Source organism: Dendropsophus ebraccatus, chromosome 7 (genome assembly GCF_027789765.1).
Source record: "Dendropsophus ebraccatus isolate aDenEbr1 chromosome 7, aDenEbr1.pat, whole genome shotgun sequence".
NCBI lineage: Eukaryota > Metazoa > Chordata > Amphibia > Anura > Hylidae > Dendropsophus > Dendropsophus ebraccatus.
Window position 1 is genome coordinate 57,026,116 of NC_091460.1, and position 24,187 is coordinate 57,050,302.

The window sequence follows — 24,187 nt, forward strand, 5'->3', positions numbered from 1 at the left end:
ACGCACAAAGAAATGTAGTCGAAGTCATTCCCTGAAAAAAAAACAAAAAAAAAAACAAGCATACTATTACCCTGACAATAAAACATGCTCTGAAATGAACAAGTAATTGCTCATTCTAAGGGCTGACACTTTTAAATTACATTTGCATTTTCCATAACAAGACCCAATGAGGTATAATGAACACCTCTGAGAAAGCAGTTATTTATAATTTGCACTTTAGCAGGTAGGAGCAGAAGTGTCAATGATCCAGTGACTGAGAACATCATTTAAATATAACCCGTAACCTTCCTCTTCCTCTATTAACATGTCAGGTGCCCGGGATGTGTCTGATGAAGGAGTCGTCTTTATGACGGGTGACAGTATACTGTACAGATGACGCTTTATCATCAGCTCCCTAAATTACCATTAAGTAGTGGAAAATGTGCTGCTCAATCTTGCGGTGGAATAAAAAACAAACGTCTCAGACCAATAAAACTGCAGCATTAAACCTGTTAAAACGCTTGATGTAAAGGCAAAGTATTCCTTGCAGTTTACAGCACTAAGTAAATGTCACCGTGTCAAGCTGCAATCCTACACACTGATAATTTACATGAGCTGTAAAACTCCGGGGCTAACTGGAAGCATTGGGACTAATTACTGGAATCTGTAAGAGCCACATATCATTATACTGGCGATGTGTCAATAATACAGATTCATCCGCTGTTTATTAGATGTAGATCCTTACTAGTAAATACTCATCTTCATCTCATCAAGTAATAGCATATGGCTAGAATATGCAACCTCTTTATTATCGGTCGAGGACTGACCTCTAGGACCCCCGCCAATCCTGAGGATGAAGGGGCTGAAGCTCCAATATGGTACTGCATCTCCTTCAGTGGTTTTACTATAGACACCAACTATGCTCAACTCACATAAATGAGTCAAAGGGGTAAAGTCATGCAGGAAATGTTTTTTTATTTTCAGTCTGACACAGTGCTCTCTGCTGACATCTCTGGCCGAGACAGGAACTGTCCAGAGTAGGAGAGGTTTTCTATGGGGATTCATAGAAAACCGAGACAGAGTTCCTGTCTTGGCCAGAGATGTCAGCAGAGAGCACCGTGTCAGACTGAAAATAAAACACCATTTCCTGCAGGACATACAGCAGCTAACAAGTATGGGAAGACTTGAGATTTTTTTAATAGAAGTAAACCCCTTTAAGGTCCCGGTAGCCAAAAGCAAGCAAAACTCAGATGAGGTTGTATAGCTAAAGCAGTCTTTTGGTTCCCTGGTTGTCAGAAGAAGTGGGGGTCCCACCAATCAAGAAGTGATGGTATATCACTTAGATAGAAATAACCATTAAAAGAGCATTTCCCTTTAAATAAAATCCCTTTTAGGCTATTAAACTTTTTTCTTCTTATAGCATTTTTACAGGTGTTTTTCACGGTATTATTCTGTTAAATTTGTAACATGATTTTGATGCCCAGTAAAGAAGCCCATGGAGAAGGAAGTCATACTTATAACATGCCGTGATAAATATCCTAATGACCCCAAAACTGGCACAGATCAAAATGTCCTCTCAGGACAACCGGTAAACCAGCCAGGGTCATAAGACACCTAAAGCTTGCTGATGCATGAGGGGAGAGATGGATAGCTGATCTGGCCCCAATCCCTTAGATCTACTGATAGCTATTTGAAAGGTTTCTATTATAGGTGTCATAAGTCCAAAGGGGTTATCTTTTTCTTTCAAATCAACTGGTGTCAGAAAGTTATATACATTTGTAATTTACTTCTATTTAAAAATCTCAAGTCTTCCAGTACTTATCAGCTGCTGTATGTACTACAGGAAATGGTATTTTCTGTCTGACACATTGCTCTCTGCTGAAATCTCTGTCCAAGACAGAAACTACCCAGAGCAGCAGCAAATTCCCATAGAAACCCTTTCTTGATTTGGACAGTTCTTGTCTTGGACAGAGACGTCAGCAGAGAGCGCTGTGTCAGACTGAAAAGAAAACACCACTTCCTGCAAGACATACAGCAACTGATAAGTATGGGAAGACTTGAGATTTTTAAATAGAAGTAAATTACAAATCTGTATAGCTTTCTGACACCAGCTGATTTTAAAGAAAAATTTTGTTCGTCAGAGTACCCCCTTTAAGTTTTTCCTTGAAAAAAATGTGGAGACTTAAGCCTTATTCACACATTTAGTAAATTTGTCCTTAATTGAAGATCCATAATTCTGGACAAATTTATTGCTCACTGATGGCTGTTAACGCTATACGTAGTTTTATTGATTTGCAACGTGTCCCATAGAATAGGGAGTGGATGTAATTTTTGCGGAGCCATGATTTTTACGGAATATACATAAAAGTCCGCAAAAGATTTGGATTACAGATGCATTAAGGATTATTTTTTTGCGATTACAAACGACAATAGTGAACATAAAATACGGTCTTGAAAAACTTCTGAAGGTGTGAATGAAGCTTTACAGGCCATTTATGCTCTAGGAAAAAAGGATATGCAAAGCAGATCGCACGTCACCCTTTTTTAAGGTAGCTTTCCCTTCAAGGGGTTGGCTGCTTTATAATAAGTAATGAGGCTAGGTGTGTGGACATTGCTTACCTGGGAAAGAGATGTCTCCAGGATGTACTATAGGACAGCGGGCAGCTGGTTATGTTCTGGTGGTTAACATTCATTTGTCACATACTACCCTTCCCATTGCACAGACTAAGGCCGCATTCACACGTTCCATGCGGAACACGGACGTGGAACGTCTGTAACGGACTCCCCCCCCCCCCCCCAGGCAGCATCTGTAATTAGATTCTGGGAGCAGGGGAACTGTATGCATATGTGCCGCACTGTAATGAAGCAGTCGTGCGGCGATGCCACTACAGCGTGGCGCATATGCATACAGTTCCCCCACTCCCAGCATCTAGTTACAGATGCTGCCTGGGTGGGTGGGGGGTCCGTTACATGCATTACACATCCGTCTTCTGTGCAGAACATAGAACGTGTGAATGCGGCCTAAGTAAACCCCTTTATGGCAGTTGTACTCTCTAAAGGTAAGGGCCAGTTCTATACTGCCTAATCTGATAAAAAGCTTACAAGACTAAAGGTCCCCATACATGCACACCTTATAGTGATGTTGGCCGAATCCACCACTGATGGGATATACAGTATACCATATATATATATATATATATATATATATATATATATATATATATATATATAGCTATCTCACAGTTTCTAGGAGAAGCATGCAGTTACTGATATTAATCAACAGTTAATTGCATGAAATTACATCTTGTTCTATAAGTGAGATATCACATCTATTTTATGTACTGAATTGATGAAGATGAGGAACACAATGATCAGGGCACACAATATCGTGGCATTAACATTCATTACTATGATTGGGATTAAGGTGTTGTATTAATTTGCCAGGATAATTAGCACATATTTTAATGAATTCATACTAATGGTCTATATGTTTCATAACATATACAGCGAGTTGATGCAGGGTGAAAAAAAAACTTAATTGTTAAAAGATGTAAATGTTACATTGTAATTTCTATAATTGGCGGAATGTTGAAAATTAACACATTTCATCCCTCTCAGAAGATTTACAAAGGAAGCAGAGAATTCAGCACCATATGCAAATATGTATTTCATTGTTCTGTATAGTAAACGTTCCAATCATTTGGGCAGATTCCGTGTAGTGCATGATCAGGAGGCCACAAAAGGCTTCAGGAAACCATCAGGATTTCCTGACAGCAATCCGTTTTTACTTTCAGGAAACTGTCAGGAATTGCCTTCAGGATTTCCTGATCAGGAAAAAAAAAGTTTTCAATATGGCCTATTATGCAAACATACATTCCACATACATCACACGTACCCACATGGCCCCTAGTGTACTCTGCCACCGTCTCCCCCTTGGGTACTGTGCAACCGTAAAACCATCTCCCCCTCTTTTACTCTCATCCTCTAATCTGTTGTAAAACTACATGTCCCATTATGTGATGTAATCCTGCATATTACCCCACACACCATGCTGGAAGATGTAGTCCTGCATATTACCATACACCATGCTGGGAGATGTAGTCCTGCATATTACTACACAGCGTGCTGGGAGATGTAGCCCTGCATATTACCAAACAGCATGCTGGGAGATGTAGTTCTACTGTGCCATTGCCTCCCCCCTTCTATACTGTGCCATCCTTTAATCTGTTGCAGAACTGCAACTCCCATTATGAACTGCCAATAATGCTTGATGGGGGTTGTAGTTCTGCAACCTGAATAGCTACAGGCTGAAAAACTACAACTCCCATCATGAACTGTCAGCAGGACATGATTGGGGTTGTAGTTCTGCCACCTGGATGGCCACAGGCTGCAAAACTCCCACCATGAACTGTTAGCAGGACTGTCAGGCTATGGTCACGCAACCAACACTGTATAGAAAAACATCCGTAATTTATTACAACCATTCAAATAATGAACATGCTCATTATTTACTACCTGTTTTGCAAAAAGTTCATACATTGTTTTTTTATCACTCAAAATTACTGCCATATTTTACTGTGTGTAACCACAGCCTTAAGGCCCTATTACATGAAGAGATTATCGGCCGAACTTGGACGATTACCAACTGTTCTGGCCGATAATCGCTTGGTGTAATAGTGCATGTTGAAAAGTCATGATCCGCTGAAATGCACTTTGCTCCATGTAATAGGATCAGAGGTCCCCTGGATAATCTAAAGGTAGCCCCCGAAGTTTTCCGCACCCCCCCCCCCCTTCCTTTGCTTGCTCAATGTTTGTGCGTAGAGCACAGACAGTGAGCAAGGAACAAGGAGGAAGCAAACGCTAAATCTGACAGCTCGATGCTCGCCTCCTCCTCAGCACTGGCCCGTGTATCAGGGCCTTTAGGCAGGGGTTAAATAACAATTCCCAGTTGCATGATCAGGAATTACTGTGTCACACTGTCAGGTAGTGCGGTTTTGAACAAATGGCAGCAAAAAAAACACAGTTTCACTTACCTGATAAGTTTTTTTTTTTTTTAGTTGCCTGCATACTTTACAATCATTTGTGCTTTTCGCAATAGAAATCAGCTCTCCCTGCCTTCTAATAAACACAGATTCACTAGCAATAAAAATGCTTATAAACGTATACAGTGAGTTCAAGCCATAGCTGGGTGTCCACCAGAGATGATACTCGGCACCATTTAGATTATGCTATCTACATTATTTGTTTCTTACTCACTCATAATGGTTCGCTAAAGATGGTATGCAAGAAGATAGAGTGTATGTATAATATCACAGTACAAGACTCTCAGAATGTAGTGGCAGCTTTCTTTAACTATTTCTATGCTGGGTCAGTAAAAATAATAAGGACATCACTCAGCCCCACATGCAGCCATTGATTGGCTGAGCAGTGGGACTGTCAGTGGGCCCAGACCCAAAGAAGCAGATAGGAGTAAGCCAGAGGAAAGGGAGCAGGTAAGCATGGTGTCTTTACTATTTATGTTGGCCCAGCATAGAAGTAGTTCAAGAAAGTTGCCACAACATTCTCACAGCTAAATTAAAATCCGCTGTGAGAATGCAGGGCTATAGAATCTAAAGGCCAGTCCACACTGAGCAAAATCGGCAGAATTCCGCCTGCCTCAGTATCATACAGTGTCTCTATGGGAAGGCTTGAGCGCCTCCGCTTCCGCCACTCTCCGCTCAAAGAACTGACATGTCAATTCTGACAATAGTGACACTGTTTGACACCGAGGAAGGTGGAATTCCGAGTTCAGTGTGAACAGGCCCTTATGGTAACGTGTATCGTAGCAGATTTGTTGCGATATGCGTAGCATGAAATCCGCTGTGAACATGTTACGTGTGAATCTACCCTTTAAGAGGTTGTCTGCCCAGTTCAAACTCTGTCTATAAACCCGATTGGTAAGACCCCCCCCCCCCAGTTGAGGAAACAATCCCTAACAACAGTATCTAGGAGCAATGTAATTCATCAATCATGATGCATTTTCATTATAAACCCCTCTGTCACACAGTGGAAAACTGAATTAACAAGATGAATGGAAAGGAAACACCCAGTTGTCAATTCATCCACACATCTCCATGAGAAATAAGAGGAAGAGCAAACAAGGAGGAATTTACTAAGTCCAGTGTGTCACTCTAACAGAGGAGGTACTTCAGCACTGTTTTTTCACACTAGGTATAACTAAAAGGGGCATACCCATACATCAATACATATGTAAACATTCTATCTAAAGAAACAAGCTACAGTATGTTTCATTTAATAACTGCACAGCCAAAAGAATGAATTCATCATATAAACTCATTATTTATGTTATTATGCATAGCCAAAGTAATCATAAATTAATAGTATGCACCTGTGAGTGCAGGCAGCCATGTATCCTAGCGGTATCAGTGGAATCTACGCGATCCCGTACGTCATCTTTCCGCATCCCAATATCACTGTGTGATCACAGGTCACTTGATCACAAATAACACTATTAATTTATGATTACTTTGGCTATAAATAATGACTGAATTCGAACACTCACTGTCTCCTCACAAGGCTCCGTGGGTGGAGCGATATGAGTGGGGTATCCCACTCCCCACTGGGTGGTAGTGGTATCACTTCTTCCCTACATGCTCTTTTCTTAGAATACTTGTATATTTACTTTGTGACTGTGAGGGGACTATCCATTGTGTGTTTACCCAGTGAGTGGGGTAGGCTCCCAATACATGGGATGCTATCGTTAAGTATTTTTTTGGCCAAGGTTATATGTATTTGTTTTTGTTGTCATGCATTTTATAACCCTGAGCTAATATAATAAAAATAAGCTTTTATGATGAATCCATTCTTTTGGTTGTGCAGTTATATGACACATCGATTTTTTCTTCAGATAGATTGTAGTGTTTTTGTGTCCTACTGCACCCTGTAACCATATTGAGGTGGTGCCCACAGTTTTGTTTTGTTTTATGACCTATGTAAATACATAACCCCATTCTCCCCTTTTCTGTGATCCTTTGGTCAGCACCCAGGAGCCATAATATGACATCCATGTTGCATGCACACAATACTGATATGCTGTAGTTACACACAGGACGGCTGCTAGGTACCCATCATGTGTGAAAAAAGTCAATTGCAGTAAAATAACAGCCAAATATAAGTCAAATAAAAGTGGAAGCCGAGTGAGTGATCCATATCTAAGATGTCAGATAGAAGACAAAGACCGGCTTGCTCAGCCTTTTTATCTGGTAAGGGGGCGATATCAGGGATAAATAATGTTATAAAATAAATCTTCCTCTTCTGATTAGGATGTAAAAATAGCCAATAAAGAGAATCTTTGGTTTTACAGTAAAAGCTGAAGATGATGCACAGATGATATCAAATGGGGCTCTGTAGGGAGGTTTATGAGCCAGCTGCAAGTCAGCTAAGAATTTTTTTTTTTTTCTTAAGGAAACAAATGTGCTTTTAGTGTTTATAAACCATAGAAATAGATACTGGAAAACCCATTACTGCTGAGTCCACACAAGGTTTTAGTGCAGCAATATTCCCGACCAAGCCTGGTTTTGTATTGACTTTTTTTTTTGTTCCCTTAACTCATATCTAATGTGAAAATTTAATTTATGGTCAACTACATACTGTGAAGCAGATGGATTCAGTAAGAGTTATAAAGAAATGAGAAAGGTTACATGAAGTAGTAGTGCAGTCTTTGCACCCTAAACAGTACTATTGCCCCTATGTGCCTCCCACAGCTTTATGAGGCGAGAGATGCATCTTGCCTCAGGTAGAAGATTCCTGAGTCTCTGAGTGATCAGAGAAATATGCCCTGCTACTGCCTCTTCAATTAAATTGACCATCTAACTGCCAGTCCCAGTCCACACATGCTCAAAGTGAATACCCATGCCCTCCGTTAAAGTTTTTTTTAAATATATATATATATATATATATATATATATATTATTATTTTTTTTTTTTATTATTATTATTTTTCCCACACTCCTGGAGAGGAGCAGTTCGGACAAGCCATAATCCTATCTGGATGGGTAGGTGTTTTTGGCAAAGAGAAGCCATATGTGGCATGATGTAGAGTGAGTTTCCCCCCACCCCTCGTTTATCACTGATCTTCTTACAGCCTCCCATCCAGACAAGATTGGCCTCAACAAATCAGGTGTATCTAATTTCCTCTCCCAATATTGGAATACTGATCGGGCCACAAGAGATAAGTCTGCAATTTTAAGATCATGATATGAAAAAGACAATGGCCCAGATTTATCAAAGAGTGTAAAATTTAGACTGGTGCAAACTGCCAACAGAAACCAATCATAGCTCAGCTTTTAGCTCTGGTAAAATGATAGAGGAGCTGTGATTGGTTGCTGTGGGCAGTTTGTACCAGTCTAAATTTTAAACCCTTTGGTAAATCTCCCCCAATGAGTGGCCCGCTGTCTCGCAGTCCACATAACCATCTTGCACCCCTTTTACACATTCCTTAGACCACTTGCAGCTGCAAGGATAAAAATGACGTCACCTGATTATATGCTAAGAAATGACCCGAATGGAGCCTCTTACGTGTGGACAATTTAGAGCAGGTAAGTATACGCGGTTCCTTATCACGTAAGATGTCACTGACCCTCATGATCCCTTTAGACCTCCATACTTATAACAACTTATTTTCCCTCCCCGCTGGACATTCCACATGGTCCCACAAAGTCATAGATTTGCTCACCTTATGAGGAAGCGACAGCTTAGTTCTAATAGTCTTCCAAGCAGCCACTGTGTCTCTAAAGAGAACACTTTCTTTTTTTGTTAAATCTGTTTAAAATTTTTCAAAACAAATATAATACAAACACGTGCCACAAGGTGCAGGAATGGTACAAACAGATTCAAAGAGGATAATGATTGCAGTACCACACAACTGGAGTACAAAAAGGGGGGGAGGGGAAGTGGGGGGAAAACTAGGGGGTAGAGAGAACACTTTTTTTTAATGAAGCTGGGAAGAACAGAAAATGTAGTATGTAATAGCGAGTTCAAGGACCATAGGAAGGCCAATCTACTTCCAATAGCAATATTGGAAAACCCCTCTGATCCTCTAAGCCAATTAGTCATGCCAAATTATAGAGCCGTATATCCGGCATGTTTAGCCCCCCCCTGTTCCCTGGCCAGCACATGTTTTTTGTACGCTATATGCGGACGTCTACCCACCCATATAAAGTCCATAAATGCCTTTGAAGTTTCAGGGCATCTAAATGTTTAAGCAACAATGGTATTGTTTGAAGAGGGTATAGCAATTTAGTGAAGGACATCATTGTAAGAAGGTGACAACATGCCATTAAAGGTAAAGGCAAGTGAGACCAATCATGTAATTCGCTAACTACTTTCTGGATGATCGGTGGAAAATTCAGTGAGTATATGGAATGGGGCAATCTACCAATATTAATCCATAAATACCGAACTGAGGAATGGGAAACCTGCACTGGAACGGATAAAAGATTACTGTCGAGGGCTCCCCTGAGGAAGAGGTCAAGAAGGACGCTCTTAGAGACATTGACCCTATACCCAGAGTATTTACCAAACATCTCTAATACCTGAAACACCTTAGGTAAATCCAGGGGCGTAGCTAAAGGCTGATGGGCCCTGGTGCAAAATTTTTGTTTCCCCCCCCCCCTATCCCACTCTATCAGACCCATTTATTTCCTCTAAGGTGACACCCCCTGATGTGCCACCGTGTCCTAATGAATTGTCACTGGCCCCTCATGCACTGTGCCACTGCCTCCCCCTCATGTATTGTGCCACTGTCCCATATAATGGGGGTTTATATATGTCGCTGCACGACATATATACACAGCTATGCACAAACATAACACAGCTAAAAACACATGCAGATTACATATATAGTAAGTATAATATGTTCACATCTATAGTACTCACACACTCACAGATAAACACATGACATGCACAAACACACACAGGTGACAAAGAGACACAAATACACACACTTACTTTTTATGAAGGACTTGAAGCTGGGGGGGTCCATTTGTAAAGTCTCCATCCAGGTCCAATTTCTCTGCTCCGAGTCTGGACCTTACAGCCTGCAGGCCCTCCCCTCCTTTTCTGCACCGACTGCAGAGCTGTATACCAGTGTATACACAGCAGCAGTAGGCTAACATCATAGCAGGGGGAGGGTCAGGAGAGAGAAGGGGGCCTGCTGCCTCTCTGCATCTTCCTGTCTTATACCTAAGGGATTATTTACTCCATGGGGGAGCACCCTGGGTGGCCGGAGGGTGGCAGGCAGGAGGCTCAGAGCTGCTGCAGAGAGTCCACAGAGAGTGCAGGGGGGAGGGGCCATGATTTTAGTTCCATATACAGAACGGCCTCGGTTGTCTTGCAAGGAGCCGTTCTTTTAGCCACATATCAGTATGTGAGGCAGCAGCAGGTCCCCAGGCCCCTGACAGCAGTAACAGCAATATTTCCCTGATGGCATCCCTACACTACATGCTGCACACTCCCTGGTCACACAACTGGTCTCTCCCTGACTCTATACAATAAGCTGGAACTCCAGCTCACACTATAGAATCAGTAAGTGACCAGGTGACAGGAGTCTGCAGCAGCCGGCCTGGAGGAGGAAGGGGGAGGGGCCCACACCGGTCCGAGCCTGAACAGGAGAATAGAGCAGCTCACTGCAGTTCTTCCCAACCAGCTGACATTATCACAGCTGATTCGGAAGTACTGCAGAGTGACAGGAAGTGGTGAGGGGGGCCAGCGGCCCCCCTGTAGCTAGGGGCCCGGTCGCCATGGCGACCGCTGTGACCCCTGTAGCTACACCACTGGGTAAATCTTGTTCTAGATATTCTAGCAGTAACAGAAGGTCATCAGCAAACAAACCCACCTTGACCTCTCCCCCCCTCAACCGCAACTCCCTGTATATCTGTTGTAGAAGGGAGATACCTAGAAAGGGGTTCAATGGCCAAATTGAACCTATATGCCCTTAAGTAGGGCAAAAGGGACAGACAAAAATACTGTGTGTTTACCATTGCCGTTTTTACCATTTACCAAAGCAGTAGGTACTCTGTGTGTCATAGAATGTTTACCCTTATAGCAGGAGTCTCAATACTTCTGTGGCTGCTGTGGCTCACAGAACAAAACACAGTGATCACTGAACTCAAGGAGATCAGTGAACAAAGTCCAATGAAAAACTCAATCAAGAGTCTCCATTGATGGCCCTAAAAATTTAAATATGCAAAACAAGAGTCCGTGTAGCCTCAGTTGCGAGTTTCAAAACACGGGAATAGCCAGATATTCCTAGATATCCTGTTGCCCCAGGGTGCCTCCATGATGGGGAGAGCACCACACCACCCTGATAGGTAGCCCCTTAAATCCCAATCGGTTGTGAGTATTGGAACATGAATAGGGAAACAACAGGGTTTTCCAGGAGGCAAGGGCAGGGGTAGAACATAATAAACAAGTGCTACTTACAGTACCTCTCCCCATGCCTCTGCAGTGTCGCATCACAGACCCAGGACCACTGCTGGAACTAATTTTCAATGTCTTCATAACTCAGGAGAAAATCCCCAACCTGGCTGATGGATTGCCCGTTCAGCCAATTAGTGACTACAGCCTCAATGAGTCGTGACGTCCCTTCAGAAGCAGATCCGGGAGCCTGGCAGGAGTCCTGAAGCAGTAAGGCAGTGCTGTGGAGGCACTGGGAGAGGTACTGTAAGTAAACCTTGTTTATTATGTTCCTCCCTTTCCTGCATTCAAAAAGACGATTGCAAAACAACATTGTGTGACCATAGCCTAAAGGAAATTTTAAGTTATGTTATTTGGGGTTGTGCTGATAATGTATATGTATTTTTTTTTTCACAGATGGTAAAATTCATTGCAATAAATGCAGCTTTGTACAGATGATGTCACTTGAAAACCTTGTCAAGAGGTCTGGGGTGACTAGAAGCCCAAATCTGCAATTTCTTCTAGATAACTGGCAGCAGCGACTCTTGCTCTGATGACTTAGTAAAGCAGTTTCAAGCCAAGCAGCACTATTTACGGTATATGACAAAGGGAAAAATTCACAGCAAATCACTGTTTAATGGGGAAAAAAAGATAAAGAAAGCAGGAACACATTCACTTTCCATATCCTCCTGCTCTGACAGACTTGCTTATGTGAACACTGCATATTGATTTTACATATGTCTAAAATATAGGTTTGAACTCTACAGCATCATTGATCCGCAGAATCAGTGCACCAAGCCACAAGATTAATTGCAGCGGAATTGATCAGACGATCTATGGGCTAGTCAGTAAGCACAGATGAAAGGTGCAGCTGCTGCTGAATGCATCTTGTGACTGGACTGATTGTCACAGAACAGACGATCAATTGATCAATCAATCAATCAAACATTTAATCAATTGAGAGGCTTTTTTTTAAAGGGATTTAACCGTAACTCATAAACTAAAAATCTCAGTTGAGCCATCAATACTAAATTCTGAATAACTGAATATTAAAGGGGGATTTCAGTTTATATACTGAAAAAATGAAATGTTGACATTATATAGTGAGAAGTATAAGAGAACTTTTCTGTGTTTTTCATCTAGGCAGCCACAGAATAGGGCAGCCAAAATATCCATAGATGCAATGCCTTAATTCACACTTTTTCACAAAGTAAAATGTTACCACTGTGGGTAAAAATAAAAATCTATGTTCTCATCCACTGAAATATTGTATGAAACTAACTCCTATTACACAGGGCAATGTTCGAAAGCAAGCGAGCGCCGACCTGCCAGGTCCGAGCTCACTTGCTCAACAACGATCATCATTCATGTCGGCTGATCGTTGCCTTCTATTACACTAATCGAATACCAGCTGTAATGACCCATAATCAGCCACATACGACCAATAATGTATTCGTGTACAAGGGCCTTAACTCTTATCATATGCGCCTAGAAAAGCTAAAAATCCATTAGGGGGTTCAGCATTTAATCATTGCATTCACATTAAACTGTCCGAAAACTCTACTGATAAGGCTTAGAAACAAAGTTACTGAACTCTGGTGTGATTTTGCAGCTTAGTTTCATGAGTAAATGGAGCTGAATTGTAATACCACACACGACCTAAGAACAGGGGTGGCACTGTCTTTGCAGGACAGTAGCTGTGCTTTTTCTACTCCTGGATAACCCTTTTATGTTCAAAGCATACCCCCCCCCCTCCAAGTGTTTCACTGCTACAAATAAAACTTCATCAGGGGGAATGGGGCAATGACACCGATGAAAAAGACAAGAATGTTAATGATCACTGACTCCAAAGAGAGAACTTGACATTTTTGGTTATTTAAGCAAAGCAATATACTTGAGATTTGCATATTTTTCAGTAAGCATTATATGTATAAAATGAGGAAAAAGATATGCTCCTAAAGTGCATCTATCCCTTGGTTTGATATGGTGGAGTGCCAAATGTAAAAGAAAATGTCTAAATGTACTACAACTAAAATATACAAACAGTATTCTAGACTCATAAGCAGTGTATGACCTTGTGTTCTACAGATCTGTAATACGGTGCTTAGAAAATTCTATTAGCCCATACTGGACCTGTAGAGACTTGTGCTACTTTACAGAGTCAATGCATGTGGCTATGATGTCTATATGGACCATCAGCCATTTTCAGGCAACTGTAGTTGGATCAACTAGGGGTTCCATTTACATGAATTTATGTGTGTGTCTTCTATAATTTATACTTAGCGCTCTGGAATTAAGGGCGCTTTATAAATGAATAATAATAATACAAGGAAATGTACATGGTTAGTACGCATTTGGGAGTAACATTTATACTACAATAAAGTGAATATTTCCATAAGATCAGGTTTATACAAGGTCATTGCTAAGTCAGCAGAAATGTTTGAAAGTTTTCATCATAAATGAAAGAATGAATAAAGAGCTTTCTATGGACTCTAATATATTTCCATTGAATCTGGAGACAAAGGGAGTACAACATCTTCGGATAAATCAGAGCGCAGCTTTATTAGATGTAGTGTGCTTTAAGAAAGTAACTATACAACACAGTTTTTATTGTGGGGAAATTATGGTTAATATTGTGCACACATTTCCCAATTTATTTCTAAAGAAGTGAAGTATCTAAGTCAACAGTTACTTAAGATGAAGCTTGACTCTACTTATCATAATGCATCTAAGGTCCTATGGGACTTGAGAAAAAGTGTGGGTAGCCATAAAAGCTATGCACAAGATAAGATGTGATCTTCAATTAACATATCAAGACAACTTCCATCAAAGTGATGTGAGAGTTGGATACTTTGCAGGAGGCTACAGTGCCCTCTACCTTCAATAACTCTCCGAGACTACTGGGAATTGTGGAGATAGCTTGCTTATATGAATGCATATCATTGCTGTGAACAAATAATGTCATTATCATATTTTAAGTACAATTCAAAGTAACAGAGATTTAGGATAAGTAGGGTAAGTCAATGATTACAGGTAGGTCAATGGTAGAGAAGAACAATCAGGATTTCTAACCCGCCATGTTTGCATATAAGACTTGGTGTGAAGTTGCAGTGTGGTTCATTTCTCTACATTACTTATAATACTGTATGCCACTAAACGTGACTATTTATATAGATGTTAATTAATAATGTTATTAAAATGCATAAAATAAGGACTTCCAGTTCCAGCGCACACAGGATGGCAGCACTGTGAAGGAGCTCCCACAGTAACTCGCTATAGACTCGGCTCCCAGCTGTTACCCGTTACCACGGTAAATACCAGAGCACCTGACATACTCCTCTACCAGTTAGGGACATGGAGAAACAACAGCAGCGCGCTGGGAAGCAACACAGAGCCCCCTCTTCCTCTATACCTCTCCCTCAGAGGGAGAAAACAAAATCCAAGATGGCTGTGTCTCCTCACACAGCAGCACAGCACATCACCTCAGGAGACACAAATATAAATCATTCACCTCCTGCTTCTTCTGAAATGGTCACAAATTACCCCAACACTGAATCTTTTATTTCTGGACTGTCTATTTCCTGTAAATCACTAGCCATAGAAGTGGCCAAAATAATAATACCAGACATTACTGCTTCCTTGGAAGCCACTATAATGACCTCACTATCTGCTATACAGGGAGACATTTCTCATCATACCTCCCAAATACATGAATTAGAAGAGCGCCTAGGGTTAGTGGAGGATGAACTAGCCACGACTAAATCTAAGCTACAAACAACTATGAAACTTACAGCAACATTAAGGGACAAGACAGATGATCTAGAAAATAGATCAAGACGGAGTAACCTTCGCATAATAGGTCTGCCTGAAAGCATAGCATTGTCACAATTATCCATCATCTGTACCTCAGAATTACCACAGACCCTAGGGTTACAAGGCTCTTGTCAAGTAGAAAGGGCACATCGTTTAGGCCCTCCAGCAAACACTTTAACCCCTTCCAAACAGGCTACTACTAACAAACCGAGACAAGTGATAGTCAAATATCTTAATTATGCAGATAAAGCTGCTATTTTACAGGCGTTAAGGGAAATGAAAAAAGTAAAAGTTCTTATAAGAGGTCACAAAATTCTGATATTCAATGACTATTCTGCTACAGTAGTCCAAAAATGAAAAGCATTTGCACCAATATGTACGGCTCTAGTACAGCAGCAAATTAGATTTGCACTCCTCTTCCCTGCTATTCTAAAAGTCTTCAAATCAGATGGATCTACCAGTGTATACCAGACCCCTGAAGAAGCTTCAACTCTCCTAGAGAATTTGAGAGACCCAACTTTTGCTAGTCCTCCTGTAGATAAGAACAAGAGACGACGTCTTGATAGTCCTACATCTCCTTCAGTAGATATGGAGTGATGAACTATACTGTCTAACAAGAGTCATCATCTTACTTCAGATATTTATTTATATCTCCTATATCTTTATATTCCATCATTTTCTCCCTTTACTTTTGCTCCTCCTATTCTACTATAACTTTTTAAGGTCTCATCTTAAAGAAAGAGTTTTCCTTTACCAAATTATTCATGACAGTTGTTTACTTGTTGGCTTAATAAAGGGCCGCTCAGCAATAACTCATATTAGGACAGTTCTAACCGTACAGGAAGTAGTACGACGAAGGGAAAATCCAAACCATTCACCAGGACTGCTTGCATTAGACGCCGAAAAGGCATTTGATAATCTTAACTGGGAATGGATGGATGTGACCCTCTCTTGTTATGGCATTACAGGACCTTTTAAAGATCTTATCTCTACTATATACAATATCCCAACAGCTCGCATTCATACACCTGGATTCTTGTCCGACACTTTCCGACAAGGTTGCCCAATGTCCCCCCTTCTTTTTGATTTAACATTAGAGCCCTTAATTAGATTTCTTCTCCTCACACCTGAAGTTAAAGGCATTCAAGTAGGCAATGAAGAAGTACGTATAGCTTGCTTCGCTGATGACCCCTTATTGTTCCTAGAAAATCCCACATCACACATCCCTGGTGTTTTAAAAATCTTGAAAAACGGTCAAAACGACCAAGAATAGCATACGATACTCTCAGCTTCCCCAAACATAAGGGTGGTGCTCAATTACCTAATATCAGATTCTATAATGTGGCCTCCATTTTCAGACACATCAGAGACTGGATAAACTGTACTTTTTTTTTTTCTACTTATTCCTTGGAGTCTGCTCTTTCTTCTCCTTGGCCTTTGGCCTCGCTTCTTCACTTTTCTATTTCAGAACTACCCTCACATTTAAAACACAATGTTATTATCGCTGATACCGTCGTTGTATACCGTTGTATAAACTCCCATTTAGTCTTTTTAAGTTTTCCCATTATGGGACAATCCCCTTTTACTATACGGTAACACCAATCCTGACTATATGGTATGGAAACAAAAACAAATCACTCACTTAACCCCTAGACGACCCTGGACGTAGGGTTACGTCATGGAAGTCTGTCCCCAGACGACCCTGGACGTAACCTTACGTCCTGGGTGTTTCTCCGGCTATGAAGCGCGCTCCGGAGCGGAGCGCGCTTCATAGGAGGTGGGGGCCGGCTGCAATCAGCAGCCGGTACCTCACCGGTAATGACACGCTGCAGCGTGTCACTAACCCCTTAAACGCAGCGATCGCGGCGCAACCGCGGCGTTTAAGTGCAAGTGACAGGGGGAGTCCCCTATCACTTACCGATCGGGACCCCCGCAGTGTGACTGCGGGGGTCCCGATCGTTGAAACGGACCGCCGGAGGTCTCTTACCTGCCTCCGTGCAGTCCGATCGGTGATCTGCTGCACTGAGCCTGCACAGGCAGGCTCAATGAGCAGATCGCCGATAACATTGATCAATGCTATGCGTATGGCATAGCAATGGTCAGTGTAAAAATCCAAGTAGTGAATGTAGAAGTCCCCCAAAAGGACTTCAAATGTGTAAAAAAAAAAAAGTTCAAAACACTATTACACTACCCCAAAACCCCTCCGCCAATAAAAGTTGAAATCACCCCCCTTTCCCATAATATAAATAAAACATATAAAAATAAATAAATAGATAAACATATAATATACCGTAGCGTGCATAATTGTCCGATCTATTAAAATATAACAACCGTCATTGCGAACGGCGAACGGCGTACACGAAAAGAGGGAAAAAGTGCGCGGATTACCGATTTTATGTTACTATTATGTTATATTATATATTAAAAAAAATCAATAAAAAGTGATCAAAATGTCCGATCTTCACAAATATGGTATTAATAAAAACTAGAGATCATGGCGGAAAAAAATGACACCCCATACAGCCCCGTAGGTGAAAAAATAAAACCGTTATAAGTGTCACAATAGGCCCATTTTATTATTATTTAATTGCCAAAAAAAAGGATTTCATAAAAAAAATTATATATAACATTAGAGAATCTGTGTAATCAGCATATGGTTGTGTTCGGGCTGACCTATAGAATAATAGTGTCATGTCGCTGTTACCATATAGTGCATTACGTAGACACAGTAACCCCCCAAAAGTTACCATATTGCATTCTTTTTTACGATTTCACCTATTTATATCTTCATAAATAATATATTTGGAATTCCATCATACATGTTATGGGAAAATGAATGACGCCATTACAAAGTACAACTATTCCTGTAAAAAACAAGCACTTACATGGCTTGTAGATAGAAAACTGAGAGTGCTAGAGCTCTTAGAAGGGGAGGAGGGAAAAACTAAAACACTAAGATCAAAATTTGCGCGGTCCACTGGGTCATTTTGAGCCTGTTCCTCAAAGGGTTAAGTAACTTACTAGACTCGGATAAGGGAGATTTGTTATCTTGGGAAAAATTTAGAGACATGTATGATATCCCTCCCCATCACCAGGTTTTATTTGAACAACTGTGTTCTTTTGCTATTAATAGAGTTAAATCTTGTGCAACTGCAGAAAAAACTAATGATTTTGACTTTCTATGCTCCAATTCTTCTCCCACCTTATCACTTTCACAAATATACTGTAGGATATGTGTTGATTCCTTACACAAATCTCCTCCCCCTTTTCTCCGGAAATGGGCTGCAGAAATACAAACAGGTAGTTTGGAACAAAAATTGCTAAATAGCATCCGATATGTTACTGCAGCCACTCCCAGTGTGAAATTGAGGGAAATCCACTTCCGGCTACTCCATAAGGCAATTTACGCTTTTAACTTTTCTTACTCCACCATGCCAGATGATTTCTTGACATATTGTCCAAAATGTAAAGAACCTAGCACAGATTTATTACACTGTGTTTGGTCTTGGTTCTCAAATTCAGACATACTGGCAATTGGTACAAACCTTTATTCAGAATACATGGAATGAATCCATACCTCTAACTCTACTCAGTTATGTTTTTCATGTTGTGGTGGCCGGGGATGGAGATCCCTCTGAAAAACCTATAGCCTTAAAATGTATTTATCTTACTCTGTTATTGGCCTTAAAAGGCTTACTAAACCACTGGATCTCTAACACACTTCCCACTATTTCTGAGCTAACAACCTCGCTTAAAGAGGATGTACCACCAGGTACATCCTCTTGAATTTAACACAACGATAGAACAGTGCCATGGGGAAGCCGGTGCCGCGGTCCGATTTTTGTGGAACCGCGGCCCGCTTCCCGTTTACGGCGCCGTTCTATCCAGCGGTATTGGGCCGTGCTGAAGCACTGGAGGTCGGCTGGCCCGCCCCCAGTGGGAGGGAATTCCTTCTCCTCTATGACACAGCTCTATTGATTCTAATGGAGCTGAGTCATAGAGGGGAGGGAATTCCCTCCCACTGGGGGCGGGCCAGCCGACCTCCAGTGCTTCAGCACGGCCCAGTACCGCTGGATAGAACGGCGCCGTACATGGGAACCAGGCCGCGGTTCAAAATAGGACCATGGCACCAGCTTCCTCATGACAGCGCCGTTCTATCGGTGTGTTAAATTCAAGAGGATGTACCTCATTGGGAAATGCTGGATGCAATCCGCAAAAAAGATGTTTCCACCAAACATGTCATTAAAAAATGTAAAGTTTTTCTCAAAAGGTTATGTCGCAGGAGGAGAGGGAAGCTGTTATGAAACACTTTTGTAATACTGTTTGGTATCAGATGACGGAGGCAAAGGGCACCCTAGGAGTACTCAGAGTTCCTTAATTATATTAAAGAAAGAGATTCTTTATCTACATTTCTTTCTATCTTGTAGAGCATTCATTTTTGTTCTTTAGATTTTATTGTTCTTTATAGCAAAATTGTTTTCAAACTTACTATATTGTATCTTATTTATATCTTACTTTGATATGTAACTGTATTGTTATTGCTAAAATTTGAAAAATCCAATAAAAATATTTGGAAAAAAAAAATGCATAAAATATTTGTTGGCCAAGAAGGTTTTAATTCTTACCTCTGCATGAAAAAGAAATTGAGACAGATAGAAAAAACATGTCTGATCTAGTTCTTTGGTAAGTATCTACCAACCTGCTCTAATCAACTCTCAACCAAGATTAAAGGGGTTATCCAGGCTTAGACAAACATGGCCACATTCTTCCAGAAACCGCACCACACCTGGGTGGTGCTATTTTGGCAAGACAGTAGCTCTGAGTTTTTTTTCTAATCCTAGATAACCCCTTTAAGAGTTTCTGCTGACAAATATCCAATGTCTATGTGGCCCCTAAGGGGGTTAGCCCACTTTCCCAGTTAGGTGATAAATCACTGGGGGTTCAACTGCTCAGAGATTCACAGATCAATAAAAGAGCGGTCCTCGACTACTACTTGCAAATGAAGTAGTAACCTACCAGCATCATCACAGCTCAATTCAGTGTCTTTGGTCCACTGGGGGCAGGACTACTACCCTACAACCCGATCTGCCCCAGTCAGCCTACCCTCCCAATGAATATTCATCTGGCACTCCGCAGTGATGAAAGCGGGAATGACGTCACTGAGGGTGGTAGCTCTGCCTCCAGTGCAATGTAATAAACTGCAAAGTCCCTGAAAACAGTGCTGAGTATCAAGGAAAGAAACTTACCTTCATACTCATTCCCCCCATGCTCTATAGGGACATCTGAGCAGGTTACAGCCTTCTAATCTGCTGCTGATTCCCTTTTAAAGGCTGTATATTGCACTTGCATCAAACTATTAAGGACATTACGGAGCAGCCAACAAATTACCTTAGAAAACTCCCTGCAATGCTGACTGTTTGACCACAGATTAATAAGACTTTCCTATGATTCTCGCTTATGTTCTTTTTCAGTTGAATGTGGGAACATTATGATATCTCTTATGACAAAAATGCTCCTCCGACCTTTACTCCACCGACATCATCTATCAGTGAAGAGATGGAGGCCCCCATGCAGTGTGATGAAGTTGTCTTCCCTAAGGCTAGGCTGAGAATGGACCCTGTGTTATGATAGGTATGAGAGGTATGTAATTGTTTTAATATGTATGATAGACACAAGCTATAGTAGAGATGGGTCACTATCTACAATCACACACACCACAATCAGGGGATTAAGCACAGCACCACCAATCGCCTCCTTTCTGGATTATAACAGCTAACAAAAAAATCTAGAAAGTGTGTGGGGTTATGTTAATTAGCTCCCTATAAAAAGGCAGCTGAGTGAGGAATTTCCTGAGTCAGGCTCATTCAGAGTCAGAGTATCTGTGGTAGAATCAGCATCTAAGAGGGGAACACAAACTTATAAGGAACTGTGAGAGTATCCTATAAGAGCTAGCTAACAAAGACAGAGTCAGTGCGACAGGTAAGAGTTATGAAGCTTATTTCTATTTATTATTTACCAGAGAGGGAACATAATCACTCTTCTAGGCACTGTTTACACTAAGGGGGAATTCCTCAACATACCCTTAGTATTTTCTGGGATCTAAAACATTATAGCTTATGACCCGGCCCAGATAATGCAAAAAGACTCATCCCACTGGTCTGTGGTTCACTGTCAGTACTTCAAAGGGCGACTCCATTTTCACACACAAATCTCCTCACCAACACAAGTGACCCATCTCTGACCGACGGACATCTTGGAAGGTACCACAGTGGGAGAGACTGTTGATATTATGTATCTCAAGTTTTGCACCTCAAGACCTCGACTTCCTGTTGTCTGCTTTACTCTGCACCTCACCAAAATCAAGGGCGCCCCAGGGGAAACTACCAGTTTCACCATCACCATAAACACCCAGGTCCATTGTATAAAAAGTATGGGCACCTTTAGACCACTGCAAAATCCAATTTTGTAAACCAATAATTTTTACAAATGGATAACTGGATTAACTTTTAAAATGTTGGTAACTATGGAATTGGTAGCCATTTATTGCAACTTATCTTTCCTATGAAAAGACATTGTGTAGTAGACATTAAAAACTCTATGTGGGCCCAAGAGTTCTTCAGAGTTTGCTTGGCCACCTAACTTTAACTCATCCCCAGCACACAGCAGTGTCATGACCCTCCCTAGTTTTTGAAGAATTAAATTCTCCCTCTACCGATTCATGCCATGAAAATTAAGTATCACACAGAACATGATAGGTTCAATGCATCATTCCATGCAGGCTATATGGTTAAAATAACCCAAAGGAAGCAAGGCAAAAGAATATTCTGTTTAGTATGAGAATAATTCTAACCTAGACAAAAGTGGAATTCTCTGTTAAACCTTAGTCATATCCTAAACCATTTCCATGTTATAGAAGGTCTTAAGGTACATTACCTCAGATGGTTGCTCTATGGGTTGTGGTATAATCAACTGATTGTGATGTTGAAGAACAGTCTTCAGATAGTCTAACACAGTCTGGCAGGGCACTGTAAAAGAAAAAGAAGTCAAAAATAAAAATTATAAAACATGAAATTGAGATACATTGTACCTTTTTGTAGAATCTGGTCATCTTCCCAAGGCCTTAAGTGTAGTTAATAAACTTTCCGTATCCCTTAAAGTAAAGGAGGCAATCTTAAACAGATTTAATTCCCGTTAAAAGTCCGCATTTAATTTTTATTCTCGTTTTCTAATGAAATGCAAATGAGGCCATTATAACCTTAATTAGATTCATTCCAGATGGTTAATGTTTCGAGATTGAGCATGAAGTTAAAGTCACTCTTAAATCTGACCTTAGTGACATATTTCCATGGTTTCACCACAAGTGGAGTTTCTTCTAATGCCACCGTGAGATTCGCAAACAATGTCAATAATTCACAAAATGCAATTGTATGAAAGTCAAAAAAGTACTAAACTTTCTTACAATGATATCCTCATATTATTTCATCTCGTTCATGAATATTTTAACAATATAAACAATATACATTCCTCTGTGTTACAATAAAACAATGGGTTTCCAATTAAATTGGATCAGTCACAAAGGGACAAGTTAATGAAACATGTTCCCCATGACTGGAGTTCCGGCTCCTGCTGCTGATAATGGCCATCATCCAGATATTCGGACATCTGTATAAATGACTCGCATCTTATATTGGTCTTGGTAGGTGTAGATCATTGGTTTCCGTGTGTCTTTACTCAGCCACAGGGGAGGCATAGTTATTGTATTTTATCACTGGTCTTGCCAATTGTCCTTTTTATTTAGACATTTCTTACTATTTCTCTTGGAGTCATGCCTAGATTTAATTTAATGGTGAATCTGCTTAGAATAGGGGATACTACAGTATTTATATAACTTGGCAGACTTTACATTCAGGACCATCACAGAGACAGTAATGAAAGACAAACATGAAATATATACTTGATTTATTTAACACTTCCTAAATGGGCAATATGAGTGAATGTAGGGTGACAGTAAGACCAGCGTACTGTATGTCCTGGCACTCACCGCTGCATCCCTTCTCTGTTCTGCCAGTCCTGGGCTCTCCTGTCTCCCTGATGTCTCCCTTCTGATCTGTGCCACAGGGTGCACATGTGTTTTTTCTTGCAACTTTACCATTCCAATTGTATTGCAAAAACTGTGTTGTTTTCTACATGGTCTGTGTTACCAATCTGCTATCCTGTAACTAACCTCTGATGGTTTTACCTAATGTTGTCTCTACTTGACTCTTCTATACCACACTGACTCCCCTGTGCTTGACCCAGACTGCAGACTCCTTTGTCTGGACATGACTCCACCACACAGCTACCAGCCTATATTATATACATATATTGGGCACTGGGGCTGTCTGGCCCACATGGCCAGCCACTTTCCAAAACAGGACTACTCTTGAGGTAGCAACCTGGTACCCTCTAGTACCTAAATTAAGCTTTCCCAACAGAATAAAGTGGAGGGGACTTAGGTCCCTATTACACCAACAGATATCTGACAGATTATATGAAAGATTTTTGCAGCCAAACCCAGGAACAGAATTTTTATAAAAATATTGTATTGCCCCCCAAAAGTTGTACAAATCACCAACATACACTTATTATGGGAAATGCTAATAAAGTGCTTATTTCCCTGCACTTACTACTGCATCAAGGCTTCACTTCCTGGATAACATGGTGATGTCACTTCCTGAATAACATGGTGATGTCACGACCCGACTCCCAGAGCTGTGTAGGCTGTGGCTGCTGGAGAGGATGATGGCAGAGGGATGCTCAGTGTCCCTCCAGTGCCCTGTGTCCCTCAGTGTCCCCCTGCCATCATCCTCTTCAGCAGCCACAGCATTTCATGTAATAACTGTAAGGCTGGGTTCACACTATGTATATTTCAGTCAGTATATTTCAGTCAGTATTGCAACCA

At 41.0% G+C, this 24,187-nt stretch overlaps 1 protein-coding gene across 1 annotated transcript in view; it reads right to left on the reverse strand.

Moving 5' to 3' along the window:
- The window catches only part of BEND4 (BEN domain containing 4), a 118,544-nt gene that overhangs the window by 31,903 nt on the left and 62,454 nt on the right, over positions 1 to 24,187 (reverse strand). The window contains exon 3 of the mRNA XM_069976506.1: positions 22,180 to 22,271. Coding sequence (XP_069832607.1) covers positions 22,180 to 22,271 — 92 coding nt within the window. The remainder of the gene's footprint in view (positions 1 to 22,179; positions 22,272 to 24,187) is intronic.